Raw genomic sequence first — 23,890 nt, forward strand, 5'->3', positions numbered from 1 at the left:
TTTAAATACATCTTAAAGTAACCATTTTCGCGGTGCTTATCGCTGTGCCTATCGAATAATTGATAACATCGATGTTATATCGATGTTTTTTCAAGCCTCTATAATTTAGTGTAGCCAGCTGCCGCAGAGGACAAAATCCGCTATTTCTCTGGCTGATTGAAGCATTAAAACGGAAAACGATCAAAAGGAAAGCACGGGCACACAGTTCGAACAAAAGGAAAAGGTAAAACGGGCGGACGTGCGTGGACAGATTTTTCGTTGCTGTGCGTGTATTATTTTGTTTTTTTTTTTTTCATTCCTGGCCTGGCCTCTTGTACAATTTTCTCAGCTGCGTTCGCTGATTTGCTTACATGCATAATTGCCCAGAGTGTGTGTGTTTTTCAGTGGCTGTGTGGGAGAAGAGTTGCTGTTTTCCGTTTCTGTTTTCTGTTGCTGTTTTTCGTGTGTCTGTGTTTCGCTTAGTGCTCCATTCCGTGCAAACAAAGGAGTTCTTCGGGTTCGGGGGAGCACTGCCCCGTTCACATTTGGTTTTTGCTTAAATATTGATAAATGATTAAATCCACTTACAGCAGACTGCTGCGAGTGTATGTGTGCCAGTGTGTTTGTGTGTGTGTATGCAATGCTGAAAACGCAGACGAGCAGAGGGAGTGAGGGTGGGGAAATGAAGGGCCGATAGGCAAAGAGGTGGTCGTGGGGAGGAGCGGGGGGGTAAAGGTTATGCATGATGGAAGGCACGACAGCAGCTGGCCCTCAGCTGCCGCAAGTGAACAGTGGAGCCTCGCAAAGATTTTGGCTTAGATTCGGTTTCAGATTTACAATTCGATTTTGACACTTCTGCTTCCTGCACTTCCTCGTGTGTGTGTGTGTGTTGTGTGTGTCTGTCAGGCAGCCTGGCCGAGTGTGCGTGTGCCAACTGACTTTCGATTCCTCTTTAGCACAGAATTTCTTCTGCGCTGCCATCATTTTTCTTTCATTTCGAACTTTTTCGTATACAAGTTTTCCACGGAACGCAATTGACAAACGCAGCAGAAAACAGAAACTAATGAAGCAACGTAGGCTGAAAGGAGGGATGGAGGAGTCGGCAAATATTTAGTGTTATTTAAGTTTGGTTTTTCTAAACTTCTGCTTCATTTTGATTCCGATTCCGATCGTTGCGTAGGCAAGAAGACCTGCTCTCTAACCGTGCCAGTGACAGTGCGAGTGCGAGCGAGACACAAGCAATACAGCTATTTGCAACAGTGTGCGTGAGGTTTTGTCTGGCCGACCTGCGTGCGGCCGAGTGTGTGGGTGCGTATATGAGTGTGTGTGTAAACTGCTGTTTGTTGTTTTTGTTTGGCCTGCAATAGGAAAGGAAGTAATATAAGCCAACCCAGTGAAACACGTGTTTAAACTAATTTGACGCTTTTTCCAATAACCAAAACGCATAAATTCAATAAGGTGCAATTGACCGAGGAGCAGGACATTGGTCAAAGTAAAAACCAAGAACAACAGGAGAAAGAAAAGACGGAAAACTGAAAACGGACTCGCAAATTCAACGGAAAAAGCGAGAAATCAAAGTGCAAAACTGAACACCAAAAAGCAAAGAGAGGCAGAGCGAGAGACGCACACAAGAGAGCGCATGCTGGGCGCCGCAGGAGAAGAAGAAGCAGCAGCAGCCGCCACAGCAGCATAGTGAGAGTGAAGTAAAGTGGAGCAGGAGAGGAAACAGGGTGCTCAGAGGAGCCATCAAAAACAACAAAGAAGCAGGCGTCTGAGAAGTCGTCGTTTTTAATCTACCTCCAAACAAAAGCAAAACTAATCTAGAAGCACAATAACTTCAAATCAAGAGAGTAGAGTCATGACATGAAAATAACGAACAAGTAAATAAAAAACAATCAACAATCAAAGTCAACACCAACGACAAACGGCATTCACTGAAAACGCCATCTACCGACGGCGAGCAAAAGTAGCATCTGTCAGGCAGAGGAAAGGAAGACGAAGACACTGATAAAGAGAAATAGTGAGAGCCAGACCGAAGAGAGGAGCCCAACAATTTTTGCTCCGCCGTAAGTGAAACACAAACAACAAAAGCCAACCGAACTGCGACTTTTGGCTTTCTTCGCTGCCCGCCGTCGTAGTAGTTACTGCTGCTACTGTCTCCCCGTCCCCTTGTCATCGCAGCAGGAGAGAGCGGAGCGTGGAGAGCGGGGGAGCTAGCTCCCCGCGAACATCATCTCACCTTCGATTGGACCAGAAAGTAATCACAATAACCAAGAAGCTAAACTCCGACCAGTTGCCTTTTTGCCCGCCACAAGATGGCGTGCCTTAACACCCTGAAGCAGGAAATCAAAACTCTGGAGAAGATCTTTCCCAAGAACCACGAGCGCTTTCAGATCCTCAATTCCAGCGTTGACGAGCTCCTCTGCCGGTTCATCGACAAGAACGGGAAGCGCTACGACATCCATGCCAACATAACGGTAAGTCCAACTGCCCCCTCTTTGCACCCACGCATCCGCACACATATGTACATACATACGTTTGTACGCACACCGAGAAAAAAAATACGTATGAGGAATGGGACCTGTTTGAAATCCATCCAGATGGGGGAGTCTTGTTGAATTTCACTCGGCTGTTCATAAAGAATCCTTGATTTCGTAATTTGTAGTTACGAATATATTACAAGTTCCCAGGAACAATGAAACAGTATTAACGGTCCTAAATATAAATAGTAAACAATCATTAAAAAAACATTCTAAGGTAAACACTCTGCAAAATCATCAGAGATTACCCGTAGTATTGGCTTGATGTCGCCTGGCCAGCATTCCCTTATCGGGAAACCTTATCAGAAACTGTTCTGCTTTGCTGTTAATTCAGCGACACATATTTCCATTAAATGCATAACTCCTTTGGATTTGGCCTTAAGTTGTTTACAACGTGACTCACATCTGTGGGATTGGGCGAAATGCAAAAGCATCTTAATGGGCTTCTAACAAGTTCTCCCATGAAACTGACCTTCTCGGCAATTTTAAATGTAATTTTCGCAATCAGCCCCGCAAATTGCATACGAATATAAACATTTTAGCAAACATTGCAACAATAAGCAAGCACGGGTCAACTCGAAGTCTGTGCAACTGCAAATTATACAAACATAACGAATGGTTTCCAATAAAAATACACCCATACGCGTTATGTGATATCCGTGCAACTGGCTTATCGTACAAGGCACTTACTTTGTTTATAATTATCGTAGATCGCGAGGAGGGTGGAGGGAATAGAAGCAGTAGTGCTATCAAAGAAGCCTCGTGCTTACAATTGATTTGCGTTTGGGATTGACATTGGGGTTTGAGAGGTGGTGGTGACTAGACTCGGCACATTTATTGTCTCCATTTTTTTTTTTGGTATTATATTATATTCTATTTTATTTTATTTATTTATTTATTTTTTTTGTCAAGTTCATATTTCCGTGATTATTCAGAGATTTTATGTATTGTTAGAGTCTTTGTGAGAGTGTATTAATCTTTATATATTCTTGAATTTCTCCTTTCTTCCTTAAATTGCTTGCCATCCTTGTCTGGCCATTCTTCCCGTTGTTCTTCCCCTTCTTCTTCTTTGTGCCGCTGATCTTAGTTGATCGTTCCATCTTCTCGCCCTCTCTCTGAAATGTTTGTGTGTGTGAGTGCCGATTTTTTAATTCCCAGGCTACAGAGTTGAGATGAAAGTATATACATACATATGTACAATGTATGTATGTATGTGCCGTGCTCTCTTCTGGCCTAGTCCTGTCCGGACGATAACCGATCACATGTCATTTACGTTCACGCTTACCTTTATTCGCTAATAAATATACAAAAAAAAAAAAAAACCAAGAAAACAACGGCATGATTCACTCGTTGCTCGATCGATCAGTTGCCAAGCTTGCAGCAAACGGTCGTCCTCCGCCTTTCCACCTCCTCCTCCGTCCCAACCGAGCAGCTGTTCTCTGTGCAGTGATCCCCGCCTGGTTCAACGATCTAATTAAAGGTTATAATTTCGTACTTGCTGTCGTCGGAGAAGCCACTTTATTTGTTTATTTACATGTGTATGCAAAGTAGATCTGGCGGCGTCGGGCGACAAATTCACCTGAGAGCGAACGAGACTCGTGAATGAACGGGGAGAGTGGAGAGCGCATAGCTATTGTGAAAATAATATATTTCTTTTGTCTGTCGTACAAATTGAGGGTGTACACAGAGTTAAAGTCCTTGACCCACCCCACAACTCGCGATTGGAAATAGCCTCCCCCCTTATCCATTGCCAAATATACAGTAAATACGGCTTAGAGCTTCCGAGAGCGTCCTGAATATACATACAGTAATCGTATTCTTTTGAAATCTTCAACGAATTTATTGGAAAAGTTTTTACTTTCAAACTTTTAAAATATATTCACCAAGTAATTGTTATAAACAGAGGCAGTTTTAATTCACTTGCGGACATTTTCCAGGTCTAATTAGGTTTTGAAAACATTAGTTTAAATGTAGAACTCAAAGGGCGGGCGTATGTTTGTATAATACTAACAATAATAAACATAAGAACATGTCTTATGTAATAATAATAATTTCTGCCTTTTCCAGGAAACGTATCCCTCATCGCCGCCAGTTTGGTTTGCCGAAAGCGAGGAGACGAGCGTCACAAATGCCGTTCAAATACTTAGCAATACAAATGGGCGGGATAATCACGTGATTAATCAGGTAAAATTACCCGATTTAGATTTAGAATAAACTAATTCTGATCCTTGATCGTTTTACCTTCAGGTGGGCATACTGCTGCGAGAGCTGTGCCGACTACACAACGTTCCACTGCCACCCGACATCGATAATCTAGCGCTGCCGTTGCAAACGCCACCGCCATCCGCTTCGCCACTGCGCTGCGAACAGAGACCCGGCGGTGGTGGAGCGGGGGGCGGCGTTGGCGGCGGAGGACAGCATGGCGGCAATGAGGAGACCGACTCGGACCAGGAGGACATCGAGGATCCCATTGGCGAGAGCGAACAGGAGAGCGAAGGCGACGAGGATTTGCCGCTGGAGATGGATGATGTACGAAGTACAAACAAGGTGAGTCCTTAATGACAGGGAATTAATCTAAAAACGATCTCTAAGCAGCTTCTTTTAAATACCCCCAATACCCAGTATTTGCAAAAATAAATATGTGTCTTTACTTGCAGAAGGACGATATGGAAGTGGAACACTTAGCGACCCTCGAAAGACTGCGTCAAAGTCAAAGACAAGACTATTTAAAAGTGAGTTTCAGTGTTACAAATTGCATAACATTGTAATTTATTTTATGCTTATCGAACTTTTAGGGTTCCGTTTCGGGTTCCGTGCAGGCAACCGATCGATTAATGAAGGAACTGCGTGATATCTATCGATCGGACGCCTTCAAGAAGAACATGTATTCGATTGAGCTCGTAAACGAATCGATCTACGAGTGGAATATACGCCTCAAGTCTGTCGATCCGGACAGTCCCCTGCACAGTGATCTGTTAATGCTGAAGGAGAAGGAGGGCAAGGACAGCATACTGCTCAATATATTGTTCAAGGAGACGTATCCCTTTGAGCCACCCTTTGTGCGGGTTGTTCATCCGATTATCTCAGGTAAGTCTCATTAAGTTTTCGTTGGCAATTATTAGTAAGCCGTATATTATCAGGTGGCTATGTGCTCATCGGCGGTGCCATCTGTATGGAACTGCTGACCAAACAGGGCTGGAGCTCAGCCTATACCGTGGAGGCGGTGATCATGCAAATAGCTGCCACTCTGGTCAAGGGCAAGGCGCGCATCCAGTTCGGAGCCACCAAGGTATTATTAACTGGACACTATATTTTTTTGTATTGCCATTGTTAAGTTTTAATAATTTTGCAAATACATATTCTCTTGCTCATTAAATAGGCGCTGAGCCAGGGCCAATATAGTTTGGCTCGGGCCCAGCAGAGTTTCAAGTCGCTGGTCCAGATCCACGAGAAGAACGGTGAGTTAAGGACTGGTTAACCCCAAAGGAAGATATTTTAATAATTGTATTTCTATTTGTGCATTTCCACAGGATGGTTCACGCCGCCCAAGGAGGATGGCTAAGACCACTAGACGTTCCAGACGCACACTTTCCTTCAGATTACAGCAAGCCACCACGCACCAGACACCCTTGCATCCTTACACCCCCCCCCCCCCCCCCCCCCCCCCCCCCGTCCCATACCCTCACACCATGCACTCATCGACGACTCGGTCAACTCCTCCGCCCAGCAATATCATTAGCCACATTCACTCACACCTCTGGTGGTATCCGATTTGGTGTGCAGATCGGGGAGAGTGCCAACGCGGCTTAAAGGTCGACAAAACATATTTTGTACAACTTGTTAATCGACCCCGAATGGCCACATTATGTAATTCCCTTCGTTTTCAAGCGGGATCATTTGTAAATGTCACTTGCCTCCGCCTCCTCCTCCGTGTAATGTAACTGTGACCCTCGCCTCTCAACCCCCTTAAATATGATTATGAACCTAGGAGGCAATTCAATCCATTCCAGAACCTTGGAATCGAAGTTGGAGAGCAGGGGAGTGTAGGCAAGCCAAGAGTGTAAAATGTAAAGGCAATATCTGTTATGTATATGAATTTAATTTGTAATTCAATTGTAAATGTTGTAGTGGCTCCACCCCATCAAGCACCTCATAAGCACACACAATTACCACCATCAGCCCACACACACACACACACACTCACACACCCCTAATTGTAACTAGTTAAGACGCCTAATTGTATTCTTATTTAAGAATCACGAATTGTGTAATCTTATCATATAAAATTTCTATGTTTAAGCTACAGCATGCGAAAGCGGCAAAGATATGAGAGGAAGGCGCGATTGAAGGAGGATCGGGCGGCATAGATATATATATATATACCTTATACATACATTTAAATACAATATAAATACACATAAATATATATATATATATTAAAAAGTAGCGCGAGAGTGTAGCTTAAGCAGAGCAACTTCTAATTGTAAATTCGTCTTTCCAAATAATCGTAAAATAACAACGTAAACCTAAATCTACATCTACATCTAGAGAAGGAAAGCAGCAAAACAATTGCTAAGCTTTAAGGCCAAGATCAAGATGTTGATGGGCGAACGAAGGATCCACAAATATTTGCAAGCGTGTAATGCAAGCAAACAAGTTCGTCAAAGAAGGCAGCTGCTGTTTTTGTAGTTTCCTTATACAATTATCATTTTTTTTTTTATTACTCGTACAACGGCAGACAAAATTCAATTGTACATTTCAAAACGAAAATTGGCGAGCACGACGAAATGTTCATTTTAAGTATGTATTTAATAAAGAAAGATATATACATGCATAATATCTATGATGTCCTAGTAGTTCTCCCCTTACCCTTTGCTATTGCCTATTACTAATTGAATGGCAAGCAATTCCTTATTAAATCAGAGCCCATTTCCTTATATAGCGCACTATCCCCCTCTCCCTCTCTCTGGCGAAACATCATCTTGAATCTCCAGTTGTTCATCAATTTGCAGACCTATTTACACTTTATTGACTTTGCACTTACATTGGGTTCCTACGACTTAAATAAGCTAGTTTATTTTCGCTTAACCTACGACTCTCTTCCTTCCAGATCCTTCTTCATTGGCTAAATGTGCGAAGGTTCGTGAGTAAAGATCAATCCACAAAGACCGTGTACCTATCTGCGGCCTTGGAGGGCAGCATTCTTGGTGCCTTGACCTCCTTGACATAGGCGGGCGGCTTGCGCGGCACATCGTCGCCATCCATTGAGATGCCAATGAGCATGTCCATGGCCCCCTTGAGCTGCATCAGCTCGGCGGTTAGCTGGATTTCCGCTTGGACAGCTGCCGCCAGGCGTTTCAAAGCCTTGATAAGCTGGGGACTGCAGGCCACCAGCTGCCGTTCGAAGACATCCAATAATGTGCTGGAGGCATTCATCAGCGGCCTCATAAACCGCGACTCGCTCAGGTGTGTGCACAAAAAATCGATAAACTGGATGAGCACGGGCTCGGGGCGACCAATTAAAGCCTTGTCCAGGGAGCGTCGGTGAAGCAGGTCTATAATTACGGCCACCACTAGCTCGGGCTGCTTTTCCATCTTTTGGGGCTGCATCACATCGTCGAGAGCCTTTTTGTGACTGAACTGACGCAGATGCACATCGTAGGTTTTTAGGCCTGTCCCCTTGATTTTGTCCTTGATGACATGATCCACCGGTTGGGCAGGGACGTCGGGTTCGGCGGCCATTTTCTTTTGCTGCTGCTTCCGCGCCCTATCCGCACGGATCTTTTTCAGGTGACTCGGCTTGCTTTCCACCATCATCCGGCGAATCGAGATCAATCCATCGACCATGCCGGCTATGACAGCCTGATCCCCGGACGACACGGCCAGGCTGACAACGGCATTCGGATAGTTCAGTGTGTGTACCGTCTTGTACGTGCTCACATCGTAGATCTTTACGTGCCGATCCAATCCGCCGGAGAACAAGCGCCGACCATCAGATCCCAGACGCAGGCAGGTGACAGTCTTGTGGTGCTGCGACATCATTGTCAGCAGCCGGCAGCCGCTGATCATGTCCCACACGCGCACCTGGGTGCCGCCGGCGCTGACAAAGATCCCTCCATTGGGCAGGAAGAGCATGGACTCCACGGGAGCCCCGTGATTCAGGGTGCGCACCACTGCCGTCTCCTGTCGCGTATCGTACAGATTGATCTTGCCGTCGTAGCCGCCGGAAACGAACATGTACCCCGCCTGCGGATGCATGGCACCTGCCCGGATGTAGTCCGTGTGCGAATCCTCGTATGTCTGTACCACCTTCTCGTTGGCCACATCCCACATTCGCACCGTCTTGTCATCGCCAAAGCTAGCCAGTTGCTGTTTATCCGCCGTGAAGAAGGTTCGATGCACCGGCGCTGTGTGTCCCTTGAAGAGGCGCAGGATACTCCGGTTGGTGGTGTCGAAGAGCTTAACATGACCCTCTTCGTCGCCGGCGGCTAGCAGTCGGCCATCCTGCCTAAATGTGGCTCCATAGGCGGTCTTTTGAAACCTCGAGAGATTCTTCACCACCAGTTTGGTCACCAAATTGTAGATTTGCACGCGCACCGAGCAGGTCACCACAAAGTTGTCTGGCTCGCTGGGACTGAAGTCCACGTAGTCGATGGTGTTGTGCTCCTTAAGCTGTTCCGGTTTCTGAATGGGTTTAAATATATAGAAAAGTGATCATAGATATTTTCCGTAGCTTCTTCTTGTTCTTCGTACCGCCAGGCGCTCCCAGTAGACTGTGTCCGGGGTCTCCACGTGCGCCCGCTGCTGGAGCCTTCGTATGTTCAGTGGGAGGAAGTTGTTGGTGTTCATCCTGGCTGTGGGTAGTTGTCCGGTAATTGCTATTGCTTGTCCAGTGACCGCTTGTTCCTCACTTGGCGCGCACGTGTTCCAACAAAAAAAATAAACTAGATATAGCAAATCCGTTGCGCCTCAAGAGTTATCGATTATCGATAACTGCCTACTTCTTAACTGATAGGCCGCGGTATCGATAGGCGGACGGTGCTGCGTGTACACAATCAAACACATGTTTGCAACAACAAAAATAATAGAAACAAGCACACGGCACATATGCTCGCAGAAAAAATAGAAACACATTTCCCCAAATTGCAAAGCGAATTGCCGTGATCTGCTGGAAACCGCACTTTGGGGCGTGAGAAGGGGAGAGGCAGACGGGGAGCAGAGAAGCGACCAAGTGACCGCCTCCGTCGCGTAATAATAGTTGGGGCCTGGACATTCCCGTTCGGGTTGAGATCTCGCGTGCCCACCGCCGCCGCCAACGCCGCCCGGCAATAACAATAACAAATTCGCTTTTAATTGAAATTTATTTGTTGTGAGATGCGGCTGCCACTGGGGGCCAGACCGTAGAGTGTAGTCGTAGACCGTAGTTGTAGTCCATGGTCCATAGTCCCCCGTCAACCTTCATCGTTGCTGCCGCCCTTGCCACGCCCCCCCAATATTAATTAACCGGAGGAGCAAAGCGACGCTAAAGAATTGAGCATGTTAATATGTTAATTGGAAGCAATCAATGTGCCTGAAGCCCTCGCTCGAATCGAACGCGAACGGAAGCGATCCCGTGGAGTCCGCATCGGAAGAGCAGTTAGTCTAGGCGTGGTAGCCATGGAGGAGGAACGCAACGAGAAGAAGGTGCTCTGCGAGAAGATCATACAGGATATCAATGCGGTGTTTCTCAAGGATCAGGATCTGTAAGTGAATCCTAGAAATTTCCGTATATATTCCGGTTAAACCTCAAGGAATCCAAACGAAAATAACCAATCTGGAAGTGTGGCCAGTATTCATGATCGTTTCTTGATTTCTGGATAAGATCAGGCTTAAATACTTTCGATTCTATCCCAACTAATGTTTATTTACCCTTCCACAGCGCTTCCTTCGAGATTATTCCCAAGGAGACCAATTGCAACAAATCGCCGGTGGTGCATGTTGAGCACAATCTGGGCCTGGAGTCGTGGTGTGCCCAGCATGTCTACGATCATGCCCATCGCACCCTCATCTCGCACCGGCGTCAGTCGTCGCAGCAGCAGCTGCGAACGCTCCAGCAGCAGCAGCAGAGCGACATTCTGGCCAAGTACCTGAACGTGGCGCTGCTAATCAATCCCGATGTGACCACTTTCTGGCACATCCGCCGCCAGCTGGTGCAAAAGAACCGGCTGAGCATCAATAAGGAGCTGCAGTTCTCCGCCCTGGTGCTCTCCATCAAGCCCAAGTCCAACGAGGCGTTCGCCTATCGCCGCTGGCTGTACTCCTTTCAAAGTAAGTGGCTGGACATGAAGGAACTAGGAGGTAATTAATCGAAATTCCCATTGTAGGCGCCGATGCCATTGACTGGCCCAACGAGATTGGGATCTGCGAGCGGGCGGCCGATCGCTGTGCCAGCAATTACCATGCCTGGTCGCACCGTCAGTGGATCCTGCAGAGCGGCCCCTGCCTGCTGCAATCGGAGCTCCTGCGGACGGAAAAGTTTATGCGGAAGCACATCAGCGACTACAGTTGCTATCACTATCGCCAGGTGCTACTCGGACGCGCCTACGAGCTCTGCTTCGCCCTGCCCACCGACCCGGGTCCCAATTGCCCCTCTCCCTTGGCCAGTCTCCAGCAGCTGCTGACCAACTATGGCCTGAGGGGGGCGGACAGGGCGGAGGACATGCTGGACCTGCTGCTGCCCGGAATGGATCGCAGTGCGGTAAGCAGCCAGAGGCTACGCTCCTTTCTCTACTGCTGCAATGTGGCCGCCAGCGATATGCGGCTGTGCGAGGAGCAAAAGGCCATGTATGGGCAAAGGGATTGCTTTGAGCTGCATCGCCGGGCCGCGCTCAAGTTCATTGTGGAGCAGTGCGTCCGCCTCGAGGCAGGCGGCTTGCTAGCGGCACATCCAGCCGCGACGGAAGATGTGCATCGACATTTGAGACAGCTGGACTTTGAGACGCATCCCTTTCTGGCCGCCGTGCGGCGGGAGGAGTCTGCTCTGGGCGCCAAGCATCGTCGCTGGTGCAACCTACACCTGAGCTTTGGCTATCCGGCGGATTAGTCGTCGTCGGTCGGCGGGACCTGAAACATTGTGAATAGCTCAAAGCTGCGGATCAGGTTGTTTCTCGCGGCGCAGAGGAACTCAAATCAATCTACCCCATAGGATTACGTACTCTCTCTTTACCTGGTCCCGTTGGAAGCACACATTCACCCGAAGGATGAACTTGTCGAAGGAAGGAAGGAATTGTGCAACAGGAGACGGGACCAGGACTCTATGTGTACTCTCTCTCTCTATCTATATATATATATTTATGTATATGTATTTACGCCCCCAAAGACAAATGTTCAACCACTAGCCCGAAATGAGACGGACTCCACTGGATCCGGTTCCCACCAATTGCATTTCGATATATATGTTAGCGTTAAACTGTTCGACTCGTTTCTCGATCTGATATATGTTGTATATATCTGGCACGACTTGTTATCTCTATCCCCGTGGCCAGATGTACGATTTAACCAATTATCGCCATGCCATGCACGTGTTTGTTGTTAGCTAATTTGCAGTTAGTTTTAAATAAATCCAACCAACAGACAACAGGAGGTGCTCGCTCAGTGGGTGGTGGGTGGTGGGTGGGTCAGGAGGGTATCCATGCACGGTGAGAAATTGAAGGTGATTAAGTTTGATGTAAAGAAAATATCGAAAACTTTGATGTGTTACAAAAATATTTCATTTTATTTTCATTTAATATATATATTTTATTTTTATCCAATTTATCAAAGAGAATATCCATTCATTTATCGCTCTAGTAGTCCATGGATTCAAACAAATGAAACTGTCAAAGTCGTGTAGCCCTGCCCTGGAGTTTCTGGCTCAGTATAAAACGTGTCTAGCTAACGAAAACAACACACACATATAACATTATTATTATTGTTATTATTTTTTTGTATTTACATAACCAGTATTTTCTAAAAGAAAATTTCAAAATTACATCAAAAATCTCTTTTGGCCATGGCGAAGAATATATTTCAACAGTGGATAGGCGCATTTAAGGGGATCTCTCGACTTGTGCCCAGAGACTTGACTATAACAGATACTGCCGGGACTCTGCTGAAGGCTCTTCGCGTAAGTGTTTCGACTTTTAGCAGAAGATACCCTCTCGAATGAATGAATAATCACTCTAACAAGCTGAGGTTGCCGCTTTGCTTGTACAGTGCAGGCAAATAGTGAAAGAAATCCATAAATGTGGAAAGAATCCTTCTTAAGAGAGGGAAACCATTTGCTTTTCTTTGAATTCTATTAGATTCGAGATTCTGGATGTTAGTTCTTTTTTCGTCTAACGTTGTGCTCAGTGCCTACTTTTTAAGAACTATATATTCTTCTGTAGAAAACTGGCGTCGATTTCATGAAAACCCTGACCGCCAACAAGAGCCTTGTTGAAATGCCGAAGAAAGTAACTTCCCTTGTGGAGATGCCAAAGGAACAAACACCTAAAAAACTTTATGTCCAACCAAAAGGCAAAGATGCCGGGATAAAGGTTATTCCCTCTCTCAAATTGCCAAATCCTGAATCCGCAAAGAAGATCGAAGACCAAAAGCAATCGGAGTGGTCTTTTGGAATATTCAACGAAGCTCTTCGTAAAACTGGCTCAAAGCAGTAAAAAATGGGATTTGTGATGCCAGGACTGCCAAACATAAAATTTAAAAAATTCCAATGAATGCCAAGAAAATCCCATATCAGATGGAGATTCATATTTCCACGAAATCCTCCCACTAAGTGGCAACATAAATGAAAAACTTTCTCGAAATTTATTCGGCTAGAGGAGTGTGTTCCAGTGCCGTCCCGTAAATCCTAAAGGATAATAATTGTTGTGTACGATTTCTAATCAGATACATTTGTTTTTCTATTAAAAAAGTAAGCAATGGCACAGTTGTAATTGTAATTGTTGGAAATTGTTACATTAACATTAGGATTAAGGGGAATATTAGGAGGTTGAATGGGCACTTAACACGCACCTGGCCGTTTGTGACCGTAAGTAAAACTTTTTTTTTAATTAGTTAAAAATTACAGGTAAGTATTTCAGTAAAACTGAGTAAGCAGCTTAAGCTTAAGCTTAGAAAAACGAACTCGGAACAGCTTTCCAAATTAAATTTCATTCATTTTTGGCTGAGTTATGAACCTTTGAAAATTAGGTTTTTTCCAAAAATTATCAAAATAAATCTCACCCTTTTTTTAAATTTAATTGCAGCAAGCTGCCAGGAACTGAAAGTGGATGCCGATGGCGAGACAGAGAGCGTTGGCAAGGAGGATCAGGACGAGGAGGAGCAGAAGCGCCCAGAAGCTGGGGCACCACGACGAGGGTGCCACCAAGAAAACCGAAACCACTGGGAACGACCTCCGGCACTCACACATGCCTTTGTTTTCTTTTATTTATTTAAAGCTGAAATAAATAATAAACCTTAAAAATTGTGTTATTTTTAAGTTATGAGAAGGATGCGGTTTTTTTTTTGGGTGGGCTAATTTGAAAAAGCTCAATAGAAGGGTATTCTTGCGGTGGCAAATGAAACAAACATCAAATACAAATATTGCAAAATAGCTAGATGAGCATCACTGGCAGTTGGTGAGATGCCATTTTGTCCCAATGGAGCATCCTAGCCAAATCAGCATCACTGGCAGTTAGTAAGACTCCATTTAGTCCCACTAATGCAAAATAGCTAGATGAGCTTCACTGGTAGTTAGTGAGGTGCCATTTTTCGCCAATAATGACAAATAGCTAGATGAGCATCACTGGCAGTTAGTGAGATGCCTTTTTCTCCCAATAATGCAAAATAGCTAGATGAGCATCACTGGCAGTTAGTGTGATGCCATTTTGTCCCAATAATGCAAAATATCTAGATGAGCATCATTGGCAAAATAGCTAGATGAGCATCACTGGCAGCTAGTGAGAAGCCATTTTCTACCAATAATGCAAAAAAAAAATGCATCACTGATGCACATGAGCATCACTGATGCAAGTGAGCAAAATTTTTCATTCAATTTGGCCGTTTCCCAAATTGGGGTAACAGGCGAACAGAAATCAGCAGCAAGCAGCTGAAAACTGGTATAAACTGTTATAAAAACTTTTGGGCAAAAATAATAATTGGTATAAACTGTTATATTTCATTTTATGCATTTATACCTATTTGTTGCCGACAACAACAGCTTGATGGCAACAACCTTTTTACAACAACATCCCTACAGCAGCCCATCCAAATTTCCGAACATTTCCATGCAAATTGCCCGTTTCCCAAATTGGGGTAACAGGCGAACAGAAATCAGCAACAAGCAACTGAAAACTGGTATAAACTGTTATAAAAAGTCCAAGTTTCAAACCATTTAGGAGCCGGCGCAAGTTAGCGGGGACTCAAACCTTTTAAATCCAAATTTAGGTGTTATTTTACAACTGCACCTGGGCACACTGAAACTGATCGTCGTTAAATTCAAATTCAAATTTGGCAGTTAAATTCAAATTCAAATTTGGCAGTTAAAATATTTAAAAAAATGTAAAAAATTCTAAAAAAAATATAAAAAGTCTTTAAAAAAATGTTAAAAATTCAGAAAATATTTAAAAATTCAAAAAATTATTTTAAAAAATCAGAAAAAAAATTAGATTTGGCTTTCAACAGATGTTTCCCCATACAATCCCAAGGCCCCCAAATAAATGCCGCTTGAACCACACAATTCCACATTGATTTCCATTTTTTTATTGATTCAAATTTGTATGTTCCATCAATTACATTTACACATTTAAAATGTAGTTATAAATATTCCAATACTTTACGCCTGCTGGTCTTCAACTAGCCCGGAGCCAAGATCCGACCACTGCCATCCGCTTGAGCTCCGCCATCCCATCTGCTTGCTCCTCCAGCTTCACCTCTGCCGATCCGATGATCATCAATCAACAATTACAATGATGACTAGGATGAACTTGTGCTTCGCGGATCGCTGTGTCGTTGGTCCTTTCCCTTGGTTCTTGGCCGGGGTGGGTGGTACTGATGACTAGGAGCGATGGCGATGGCAATGACGATGGAAAGTCTGTAATTCAACAGAGAAAAATAGCAAATTAATAACTAAAAACGGCATAACTCTGTCAAAAATGCCTTAATTTGCATTCGGAAAGCGGTGTTATGTTAGTTTTTATAAGGTTAACAAATCTGCATACTTAGTTAGAAATTAAAAAATTTTATCAAATTTTGAGAATTTTAATGATGTAATAATGATGTAACCCCTTATAAAATTTTGAAAAAATTGATCAACAATTTTTTTTGCCGGACATGGCCAGAAAGATGCGCCTGTTAATGCTGATCAAGAATATATATGGTTTATGGGGTCGGAAATGACTCCTTCAATGCGTTACAAGCTTCGGACTGGAAATAAAATACCCTGCAAGGGTATAAGGATACTAGGACTTGGACTTGGCCTGACTTTGCCGCATAGAATGGGGCGATAATAAAACAGTGGCAACCCGAAGCTGCACATCCCTTTTAAAATTCCCGCCGCTCGATTTCGATCACACGGACGCATGCGCAACCGTATGGCAATTGCTTTGTTGCCTCTTCCCCCGTTATTTCTTTCGGCCATCTCTAGAAAGGCACTTCATTTGAAATACAAATTACACAGTTCTTTGCATTTTTGGCCGAGTTTGAGGTTTTCCGCCATTTTTTGATTAAATTTTTTAGAAAATATAGGTAGAATACTCTGCAAGGGTATAATTAACCATTTATTAATTGAAATATTTAATACTTACTTTTATGTCTATATATAAATAATATTATCTGCTTTATATCGATTTTTTTTTGTAATGATTTTTCTTTATTATGAATGTTTTTAGTTTTTCATCATCTTACAATTTTCCCCCAGTATATATGTATAATAATAATAAAAAAAAGTTTTATTCTTTCAACAAATAGTTTCTCTTCTTCTCCGTCACTTCGATTCGCGTTTTACTCTTATATGTTGTGGTTTCCTTCCTTCATTCGTTATCCATTATGTAGCTTGACATTAAATATACAATTAACTTCACATATATAGCGTTGTATATGGCCCGATTGGCGAATACAGCTTTAGTTTCCTTCCTTCCTTCCTCTCATCTCTCTTTCTTTCACTAAAATTTATGCTAAAAACACACGCTTAAATGAAGAGGGAAGCACAGATTTTTTTGCACAAAAAAACGAAAAAATTATGTAAAAAAATGCACACACATTTCGACTCGACTTTCGGCGAGAAAGGTTTACATATATATATATAGAAATCATAATGATATAATTAAAAAATAAAATATATTTATATATAGATTGATGTGTAAAAAAAAAAACACGTTTCTTTTCCGTTCTTTTTTAACAACTACACACACAGTACGAAAAAGGATAAAAAGTATTTGAAAAGGAGATTGCAATGAACGAGACAGGAGAGAGGAAAAGCTACGCTTTCCTTCTATTAAATTTTCATTAGTAATTTTTCTGGATGGAAAAGCAATTTTAAAATCTCAATAAAATTAGCCTGCGTGTGCGTGTGTGTGTTGAATAAATAATTAAATTAATTAATATAAATAGATCGATAGAGAGGTGTGTGTGTGTGTGTGTGTGTGTGTGTGGGAATGCTTATTTCCTTTCGATCCGATTCGATCCTGGTTTTTAGCACAAAAGTGTTGCTGCACATTTATAATTTATTATAATTTGTTGTAAATATAAAATGTTAGCTCGCTTCTTGTGTTTTTTGTCTTGTTTGTTTTATTTTTTAGAAAAATATATATATAGAAATCCTAGCTTGGAATGTGTCTCCTTCTTAGTTGCCCTTGTATACATATACATATACATATACATATACACACATATACATATATACTCTTGTTGCCTTTCGTTTCCAATTTACACACATTTATATATAGTTAATATTGTCATTTAGCTTTCAAAAAAATATATACTCTATGCCTTAATTTTGTTTCGTTTTTGCTTTTTACAATTTTTCTCAGCTTTTTGTTTTGTTTTTGTCGCAAAATAACATTACACACTCGAAAAAAAATAGGGGAAAAAACAGTAGTTCACAAAAAGTTGGCTTTACAAAAGTGGCTGTGTGTGTGTGTGTGTGTGTGTGTGTGTGTGTGGAGTCTGATAAACCTGCTCCTAGTGTTGTGTACATTTATATTTAGTTTTACCTTTTAGTTTTTGTTTTTTCACTTTTATTTAATAATAATTGCAACGCTTCTTCTGCTGGTTCTGCCGCCCATCTCGTTTCTTTTTTTGTTTTTTTTTTTTCTTTTGGATATGTGTATTTGCCGTCCCCTCCCCCCGAGGACCTCTTTCTTCTCCTTCTCCTCCTCCTCCTCCTAGACCTTGGTGGTGGCCTTGGCCGCCTGCCAGGATTTGTGATGTTTACTACTAGGGCGTCCTTGGTGATGATGCTCCGGCTCCGTCTGCGTCGGCGGCTCCTTCCTTTGCCTGATTATCCTTTGTTATGTCTGCAGGGGATAGCTGTTCTTGGGCTCCGCGGTCGACAGCTGGCGGCGACAGCTGGCCACCGCAACCGCCACCGCAACGGCAGCCGAGTGATGGGCTTGATATCAGCACTCGGACTTGTCCTCCTCCACCAGGAACTGTGTGTCCTTGCCGGTGTCCGCCGAGGGGTCCAGCTCCCTGGTGCGCAGCTGCAGCTGCGGCGACGCCTTGTGCGTAATGCTGCTGGGTGCAATGATGGCCGAGGCGGGCTCCGTGAAGGAACCGCTGGCATGGTGGCCCATGGCCTTTCCCTTGGCGGAGGGTTCACCCGGAACATCATAGATGCCTGCGGCAAAAGGGGATTAGTTAGTTAAGGCCAAGGGGAATCCCCCTACTCCAACTCCAGACTTACCCGAACCATTGCCCATGCCCGGATCAGCGGTGGTGCCCGACTGAACGGCATCGTACATGGGATTGGCAAAGTCGCGCGCCTTGTTCGCGTTCACCGTCTGCAGGTTGTAGCCCTCAATGGGCGCCACATCGCCTGCGCCTGGGGCAGAGGCTCCTGGGAAGCCGCTCTCGCTGAACTCCACATTCGAGCCATGGCGGAAGGTGACGCTCTGCGAGGAGGTCATGGCCGGCATGCGAGCCAGTTTGCCGCTGCAAAGGCAAAACACGATTAATAATGAGATTTCTCCTGCAGATTTCAAGAGATACTCACAATGGTCGCTTGCGGATGACGTACCACGCCCCGGCGGCGGCCATCATTACCAGCAGGATGACCATGATGGGCACCACCACGGCGGTGACATTCGCTCCGCCGTGGCCAAAGGCCCCGGTGGTGCTCGTCTCGCAGTGCTCGCCGCGGAACTCGGACATGCAGTCGCAGATGAGCTCGCCCTGGGCGTCCTCCTTGCAGAGGCCACCGTTCTGGCAGGGACAGATCCTTGGCGCCGGACGCGGATGCTCGGCGGCGGCATTGCAGATAACCTCAGCGGTACTGCGGTGCGAGGGCGGCGGTCCAGAGGCATCGGGACAGGCGCAACGATGGCCGCCGGGGACGAGGAGGCACAGGTGGGAGCAGGTGGAGTTGTCGCAGGGATTGGGCAGCGAGGTATTGTACCGCTTGTCGTGGTACACCTTCAGGCCGGACGGATTGACGAGGTTGCGATGCAGCACCACCTGCACTCCGCGCCCGAACTTGTCCTGGCGCACCAGCTCCCCGGTGTCGCGGGTCATCCAGAACATGTTCGACTCGAACAGGTCCAGGGAGACGGGATGCCGCAGCTGGTCGCCCTTGACGATGGCCTTGCGCCGGGACCCGTCCGCTCGCATCGACTCGATGGCATTCAGTTTGGTGTCCACCCAGTAGATGATGTGATCTTGCGAGTAGTCGATGGTCAGACCCGCCGGATGGCGGATCTGTTCGGTGATCAGGGGCCTGCGCTTCGAGCCATCCATCCAGGAGACCTCGATCTTGGGCGCGGAGCCGGCATCGGACCAGTAGATCCTGCCCAGCTGCGGATTCACGGCTATCGAGGTGGGCACCTCCAGGCCGGCGTTGACTATAGACCGACGGTACCTGCCGTCGGTCTTGGCCACCATCACGCGACCGCGCGGCTTGGAGCCCGTCCTGTCCATCTCCGTCCAGTAGAGATTCGAGGCCAGCCAGTCGACGGCAACGGCCGTGGGCTTGGAGCCGCCCTTCATGTTCAGGTCCTGGGCAAAGCCGATCTTGGCCCGGCCATCGATGGCATTGACCATGTACGAGCGCTTGATGGTCTTGTCGTAGCTGTCCGCCCAGAAGACGATCTGCTGCTGGGCATCGTAGTCCAGGGCCTCGATCCTCTTCTCGGCGGCAATCACCTCGAACTCCTCGCGCTTTTGAAGGTCCAGGCCCCGGATCTCCTGCCCGTTGGCGAACACAAGAATGACATCCTCCTTCTCGGCGCGGCACACACCGCTGGCGCCGTCGGTCAGGTGGAATCCCTCCCGGCAGCTGCACGAATAGGTACCGTTCAGGTTGTGGCACTGATGCGAGCAGGTGTGCTGTCGCGTGAGGCACTCGTCCACGTCGGAGCACTTCTTCTTGTTGTCCGCCGCTATGATGTAGCCCGGGTAGCAGGTGCAGATGTAGCCGCCGTCGGTGAGGTTGTGGCAATGGTGCTGGCAGCCGCCGCGCGTCTGCTCCGAGCAGCTGCTGGTGTGGTGGCAGCCCAGCTCGTCGCTGCCGTCGCCGCAGTCGTCCGCATAGTCGCACACCTGGGAGCGCTCGATGCAGTGCTTGTTGGCGCACTGGTACTGGGTGTAGAGGTCGCAGGGCTTCTGCTTGCTGGCGCACAGGGTCATGTTGTTCTCGTCGCTGCCGTCGCCGCAGTTGTCCACCCCGTCGCAGATCTGGTATCGGGCCACGCAGCGGTGGTTGGAGCATTGGAAGCGTCTCAAAGTGTCACAATTAAAGTCGCTGCAGACGCTGGGATCCTCGTCGCTGCCGTCGCCGCAGTCGTCGGTGCCGTCGCACAGATCGGACAGGGAAACGCACAGGTTGTTGTGGCACTGGAAACGCGACTCGGGGCAATAGCGGCCGCCTGGGAAGCGCGGCGGACAGCCGACCTCGTCGGACATGTCGCGGCAGTCTCGGTCGCCGTCGCAGCGGAAGTAGGAGGCAATGCAGTGCCCGGAGGCGCACTGGAAGGTGCCATTCTTGCACTGATAGCCCTCGCAGTGCATCTCGTCGGAGTTGTCCCCGCAGTCGTCCTCGTGGTCGCACTGCCAGCGGGAGGAGATGCACTTGCCGTTGCCGCACCGGAACTCGGACTCCGAGCAGTCGCGGTAGCGACCCTTGCACACAGCCTCGTTCTCGTCGCTGGCATCGCCACAATCATCCGCAAAGTCGCACATCCATTGCCTGGAAATAAGGGTTTGGGTTAGGGGAAATATGTACTTGGGTTTTAGGGTCACCACTCACTTGGGTATGCATCGGTTGTTGCCGCACTTAAAGTCCGTTTCGGGATTGCACTTGGGACAGTTCTCCGGCAGCTCGTCGCTGTTGTCCCGGCAGTCATCCTTGCCGTCGCAGAACAGCCACTTGGGTATGCACCTGTAGTTGGACTGACCGGGACAGCGCTGCCAGCCGGTGGTGCAGTTTCTCTGCCGGCACATGTACGCCGGCTCATCGGAATCGTCGCCGCAGTCGTTGTCAAAGTCGCACATCCACAGCTGCGGAATGCAGCGTCCGTTCTTGCAGGCGAACTCGGTCTTGGGGTCGCAGGTTCGCTTGACTGTTGCCAGGATAAAGGGATTAATACACAAGACTTACTTCGAACTCTCTTCCTTTGATACTTACAGCAAACGGCAGGGTCTTCGTCGCTGCCATCCTTGCAGTCAGCATCGCCATCGCATCGCCAGCTGTCCAGGATGCAGCGACCGCTGGACTTGCACTTGAAGTCGGACAGGGGACAGGGCAGGTCGCAGTTTTGCTCGTCGCTGCGATCGCCGCAGTCGTCGACACCGTCGCAGATCGTGGCCGAGGGCGTGCAGTTGGTATTCTTGCACTGGAAGGTTCCGGCACGGCAGTGTCGCGGGGCACAGGTGGCCGGCTCATCGCTACCGTCCTTGCAGTCCTTTTCGCCATCGCACTTCCAGAACCAAGGTATGCACTTCTCGTCCCGGCCGCCGCACAAGTGCTGGCCAGCCGTGCAGTTGGCCACGCAGGTCTTCATGTCCCTGGCCAGATAGAACTGATTGGGGCAGGCGCACTTGTAGATGGGCGCCCCCTCCTCGATGTAGCCCTCGATGTTCAGGTAGGTGGACTCCGGCGGCGGAGCTATCAGGCAGAGATGGGAGCAGCCGCCGTTGTTCTTGCCGCAGGGATTCGTGTACGGCAGCTGCCGCAGCGGGTGATTGATGTGCAGGTCATAGGGTCGGTGGGTGGTGTTCCTCAGGACGGTGTAGTTGGCGCCATGGAACTTGTTGGCCCGCACAATGGCCTTCAGGTTCCAGTCGCTCCAGTAGATGTAGTCGTCGAACAGGCTGAGGGCGAACACGTGCGGCACCTTGCTGCCGGACAGCACGATGTGCCGGTGCCTGCCCTCCAGATCCGCGTAGGCTATGTAGTCCAAGTGGGCGTCGGCCCAGTAAATGCGATCCGTGAAGTAGTCAATCGACAAGGCATTGGGCCAGGCAATGTCGTCGTTCCAGTTGAGGATCCTGGTGAAGTTGGAGCCATCCATGCCCATCTTGGCAATGTACGCCTGCAGGTGCCAGGAGGTGAAGTACAGGTAGCCAATGCCCGGGTGAACGACTATGGCACGGGGATCCACAACGCCGCTCCTCAGGGTCTTGCGCTTGGTGCCATCCAGCTCGGAGACGTCCAGGTTCTTGGAGTGCCTGTCCAGCCAGTAGAGCTTGCGTCCCACCCAGTCGATGGCAATGCCCTCCAGGCCATGGGAATCGTGCCTAATGACCGCCTCCCTCTCCGGCGGGGTCTCGTCGTCCGGCTCTCCGTACTTGGCCCTGAAGATGGTCTTGGCCGTGACGTCGCAGAAGTACATGTACTCCTCGCGTATGTCAAAGTCCAGGGCCACCACGTTCATGAGGTCCTGGTGCATCAGGTTGTACTGGTGTCCGTCCACCGACATGTTGCGCACATAGTACTTGTTGGTGAATATCAGCCACGGCGGGATGTTGTCCTTGCGCTTGCACGTGTGCTCGTCGTTCTGCCGCTCGTAGTAGGTCTCATCGCACTTGCAGTAGAAGCCGCCGGGCGTGTTGGAGCAGTGTTGGGAGCAGGCGCCAGGCTGCTCCAGGCACTCGTCCACATCCGCACAAGCCTTGCCATCGGCCAGGAGTCTGGAAGGATGTTTGGATTGGATTAGTTTAGAATAGGGATGTTTTGAAATTAAAAATACTCGATATAGTATTGATATTTTTTGGATGATAAATATTTCATCAATTTGATAATTATCTAAAAATGTATAAACCATCTAAAAAATTATATATATTTTTGCTTAAAAATGATACGATTTTTTGGACATATTTTCCCAACCCTAGTTTACAATGAGCACAGATTGAGGAAGGACTCAACACTCACTTGTATCCTTCATTGCAGTCACAGTAGTAGCTCGTCAGGGTGTCCACGCACTTGTGGCCGCACTGATTGATCTCCACCTTGGCGCACTCATCCACATTGCAGTGGGCCGGCTCATCGGATTCATCCGCGCAGTCCGGATACTTGTTGCACACGAGGCTGTAGTCAATGCACTGGCCATTGGTGCAGGCAAACTGACCCTGCGGACAGGTCACATTATCCTTGACGCAGCCCACCTCGTCCGAGTGATCGCCGCAGTCGTCCTCGCCATCGCAGCGCGACTGATTGCGGATGCACTTGAAGTTCTGGCAGGTGAACTCCTGCGGCGAGCAGGTCTTGTACTTGGAGTTGCAGAACTTGCCCTCGTCGGTGCCATCGCCGCAGTCGTTGTCATGGTCACAGATCCAGCCCTGAAAGGAGATAAATATTCGCTCTTAAGGGGGATACACAAACGAAAAAAATGTTCTAATTTAGAGCGTTTAAAGTACTTCCGCCCCTTCTTAAGGCACTCCTTGCTAAGGGGGTTGTTAAGGACCTACCTTATTGATGCATCGCCCGTTGCCGCAGGTGAACATGTCCTCGCCGCACGGCTGCTGGGTGGCACAGTTGTGCAGGGTGGTGTTCTCATCGGCTCCATCCACGCAATCCGGATCGCCGTCGCAGATCCACTTCTTGGGTATGCACTGGGCACGTTGCCAGGACTTGTTTTCCACGCACGTGAACTCGGTCTCCTCGTCGCACTTGCGATCGTCTGGGGGAAAGAGGGAACGGAACGAATAAGAGGACTTGA

At 47.3% G+C, this 23,890-nt stretch overlaps 4 protein-coding genes and 1 long non-coding RNA gene across 13 annotated transcripts in view; 3 read left to right on the forward strand and 2 right to left on the reverse strand.

The window, feature by feature from the left end:
• Nucleotides 1-149: 149 nt before the first annotated feature.
• Nucleotides 150-7,358, forward strand: LOC108083403 (ubiquitin-conjugating enzyme E2 Q2). Of its 4 annotated transcripts, XM_070287818.1 has the most exons (10): nucleotides 205-263; nucleotides 1,438-2,045; nucleotides 2,118-2,456; nucleotides 4,587-4,703; nucleotides 4,767-5,066; nucleotides 5,177-5,251; nucleotides 5,315-5,606; nucleotides 5,660-5,808; nucleotides 5,899-5,977; nucleotides 6,050-7,358. In XM_070287818.1, the coding sequence occupies exons 3-10, from the start codon at nucleotides 2,295-2,297 to the stop codon at nucleotides 6,079-6,081; spliced, it is 1,206 nt and encodes a 401-aa protein (XP_070143919.1). In that variant the 5' UTR covers nucleotides 205-263; nucleotides 1,438-2,045; nucleotides 2,118-2,294; the 3' UTR covers nucleotides 6,082-7,358. The 4 variants fall into 4 exon arrangements, with proteins under 4 accessions (XP_017034646.1, XP_070143919.1, XP_017034645.1 ...); XM_017179157.3 differs by having other exon boundaries at nucleotides 150-223; nucleotides 1,438-2,456; XM_017179156.3 differs by lacking the exon at nucleotides 205-263 and adding an exon at nucleotides 1,269-1,287 and having other exon boundaries at nucleotides 1,438-2,456.
• Nucleotides 7,359-7,455: 97 nt separating this feature from the next.
• LOC108083401 (U3 small nucleolar RNA-associated protein 15 homolog) lies at nucleotides 7,456-9,481 on the reverse strand. The gene is made up of 2 exons (XM_017179151.3): nucleotides 9,273-9,481; nucleotides 7,456-9,203 (listed from the first exon to the last, which is right to left on the reverse strand). Exons 1-2 carry the CDS (start codon nucleotides 9,366-9,368, stop codon nucleotides 7,674-7,676), a joined length of 1,626 nt encoding a protein of 541 aa, XP_017034640.1. The 5' UTR covers nucleotides 9,369-9,481; the 3' UTR covers nucleotides 7,456-7,673.
• Nucleotides 9,482-9,582: 101 nt separating this feature from the next.
• Nucleotides 9,583-12,135, forward strand: temp (protein prenyltransferase alpha subunit repeat-containing protein tempura). The gene is made up of 3 exons (XM_017179158.3): nucleotides 9,583-10,261; nucleotides 10,438-10,826; nucleotides 10,883-12,135. Exons 1-3 carry the CDS (start codon nucleotides 10,176-10,178, stop codon nucleotides 11,599-11,601), a joined length of 1,194 nt encoding a protein of 397 aa, XP_017034647.1. The 5' UTR covers nucleotides 9,583-10,175; the 3' UTR covers nucleotides 11,602-12,135.
• Nucleotides 12,136-12,404: 269 nt separating this feature from the next.
• LOC108083406 (uncharacterized) lies at nucleotides 12,405-14,029 on the forward strand. The gene is made up of 3 exons (XR_011445660.1): nucleotides 12,405-12,663; nucleotides 12,926-13,569; nucleotides 13,787-14,029. It is a non-coding gene; the product is annotated as an uncharacterized lncRNA (long non-coding RNA).
• A 2,337-nt stretch (nucleotides 14,030-16,366) lies between these two features.
• Nucleotides 16,367-23,890, reverse strand: part of mgl (low-density lipoprotein receptor-related protein megalin) — a 164,896-nt gene continuing 157,372 nt past the window's right edge. For all 6 annotated transcript variants that reach the window (XM_070287816.1, XM_070287815.1, XM_070287814.1 and 3 more), the window contains exons 9-15: nucleotides 23,640-23,851; nucleotides 23,104-23,510; nucleotides 21,358-22,862; nucleotides 20,980-21,292; nucleotides 18,733-20,919; nucleotides 18,424-18,671; nucleotides 16,367-18,357 (exon numbers count right to left, since the gene is read on the reverse strand). In XM_070287816.1, coding sequence (XP_070143917.1) covers nucleotides 18,137-18,357; nucleotides 18,424-18,671; nucleotides 18,733-20,919; nucleotides 20,980-21,292; nucleotides 21,358-22,862; nucleotides 23,104-23,510; nucleotides 23,640-23,851 — 5,093 coding nt within the window. In that variant the 3' untranslated portion in view covers nucleotides 16,367-18,136. The remainder of the gene's footprint in view (nucleotides 18,358-18,423; nucleotides 18,672-18,732; nucleotides 20,920-20,979; nucleotides 21,293-21,357; nucleotides 22,863-23,103; nucleotides 23,511-23,639; nucleotides 23,852-23,890) is intronic.

Source organism: Drosophila kikkawai, chromosome X (genome assembly GCF_030179895.1).
Source record: "Drosophila kikkawai strain 14028-0561.14 chromosome X, DkikHiC1v2, whole genome shotgun sequence".
NCBI classification, from domain to species: Eukaryota; Metazoa; Arthropoda; class Insecta; order Diptera; family Drosophilidae; genus Drosophila; species Drosophila kikkawai.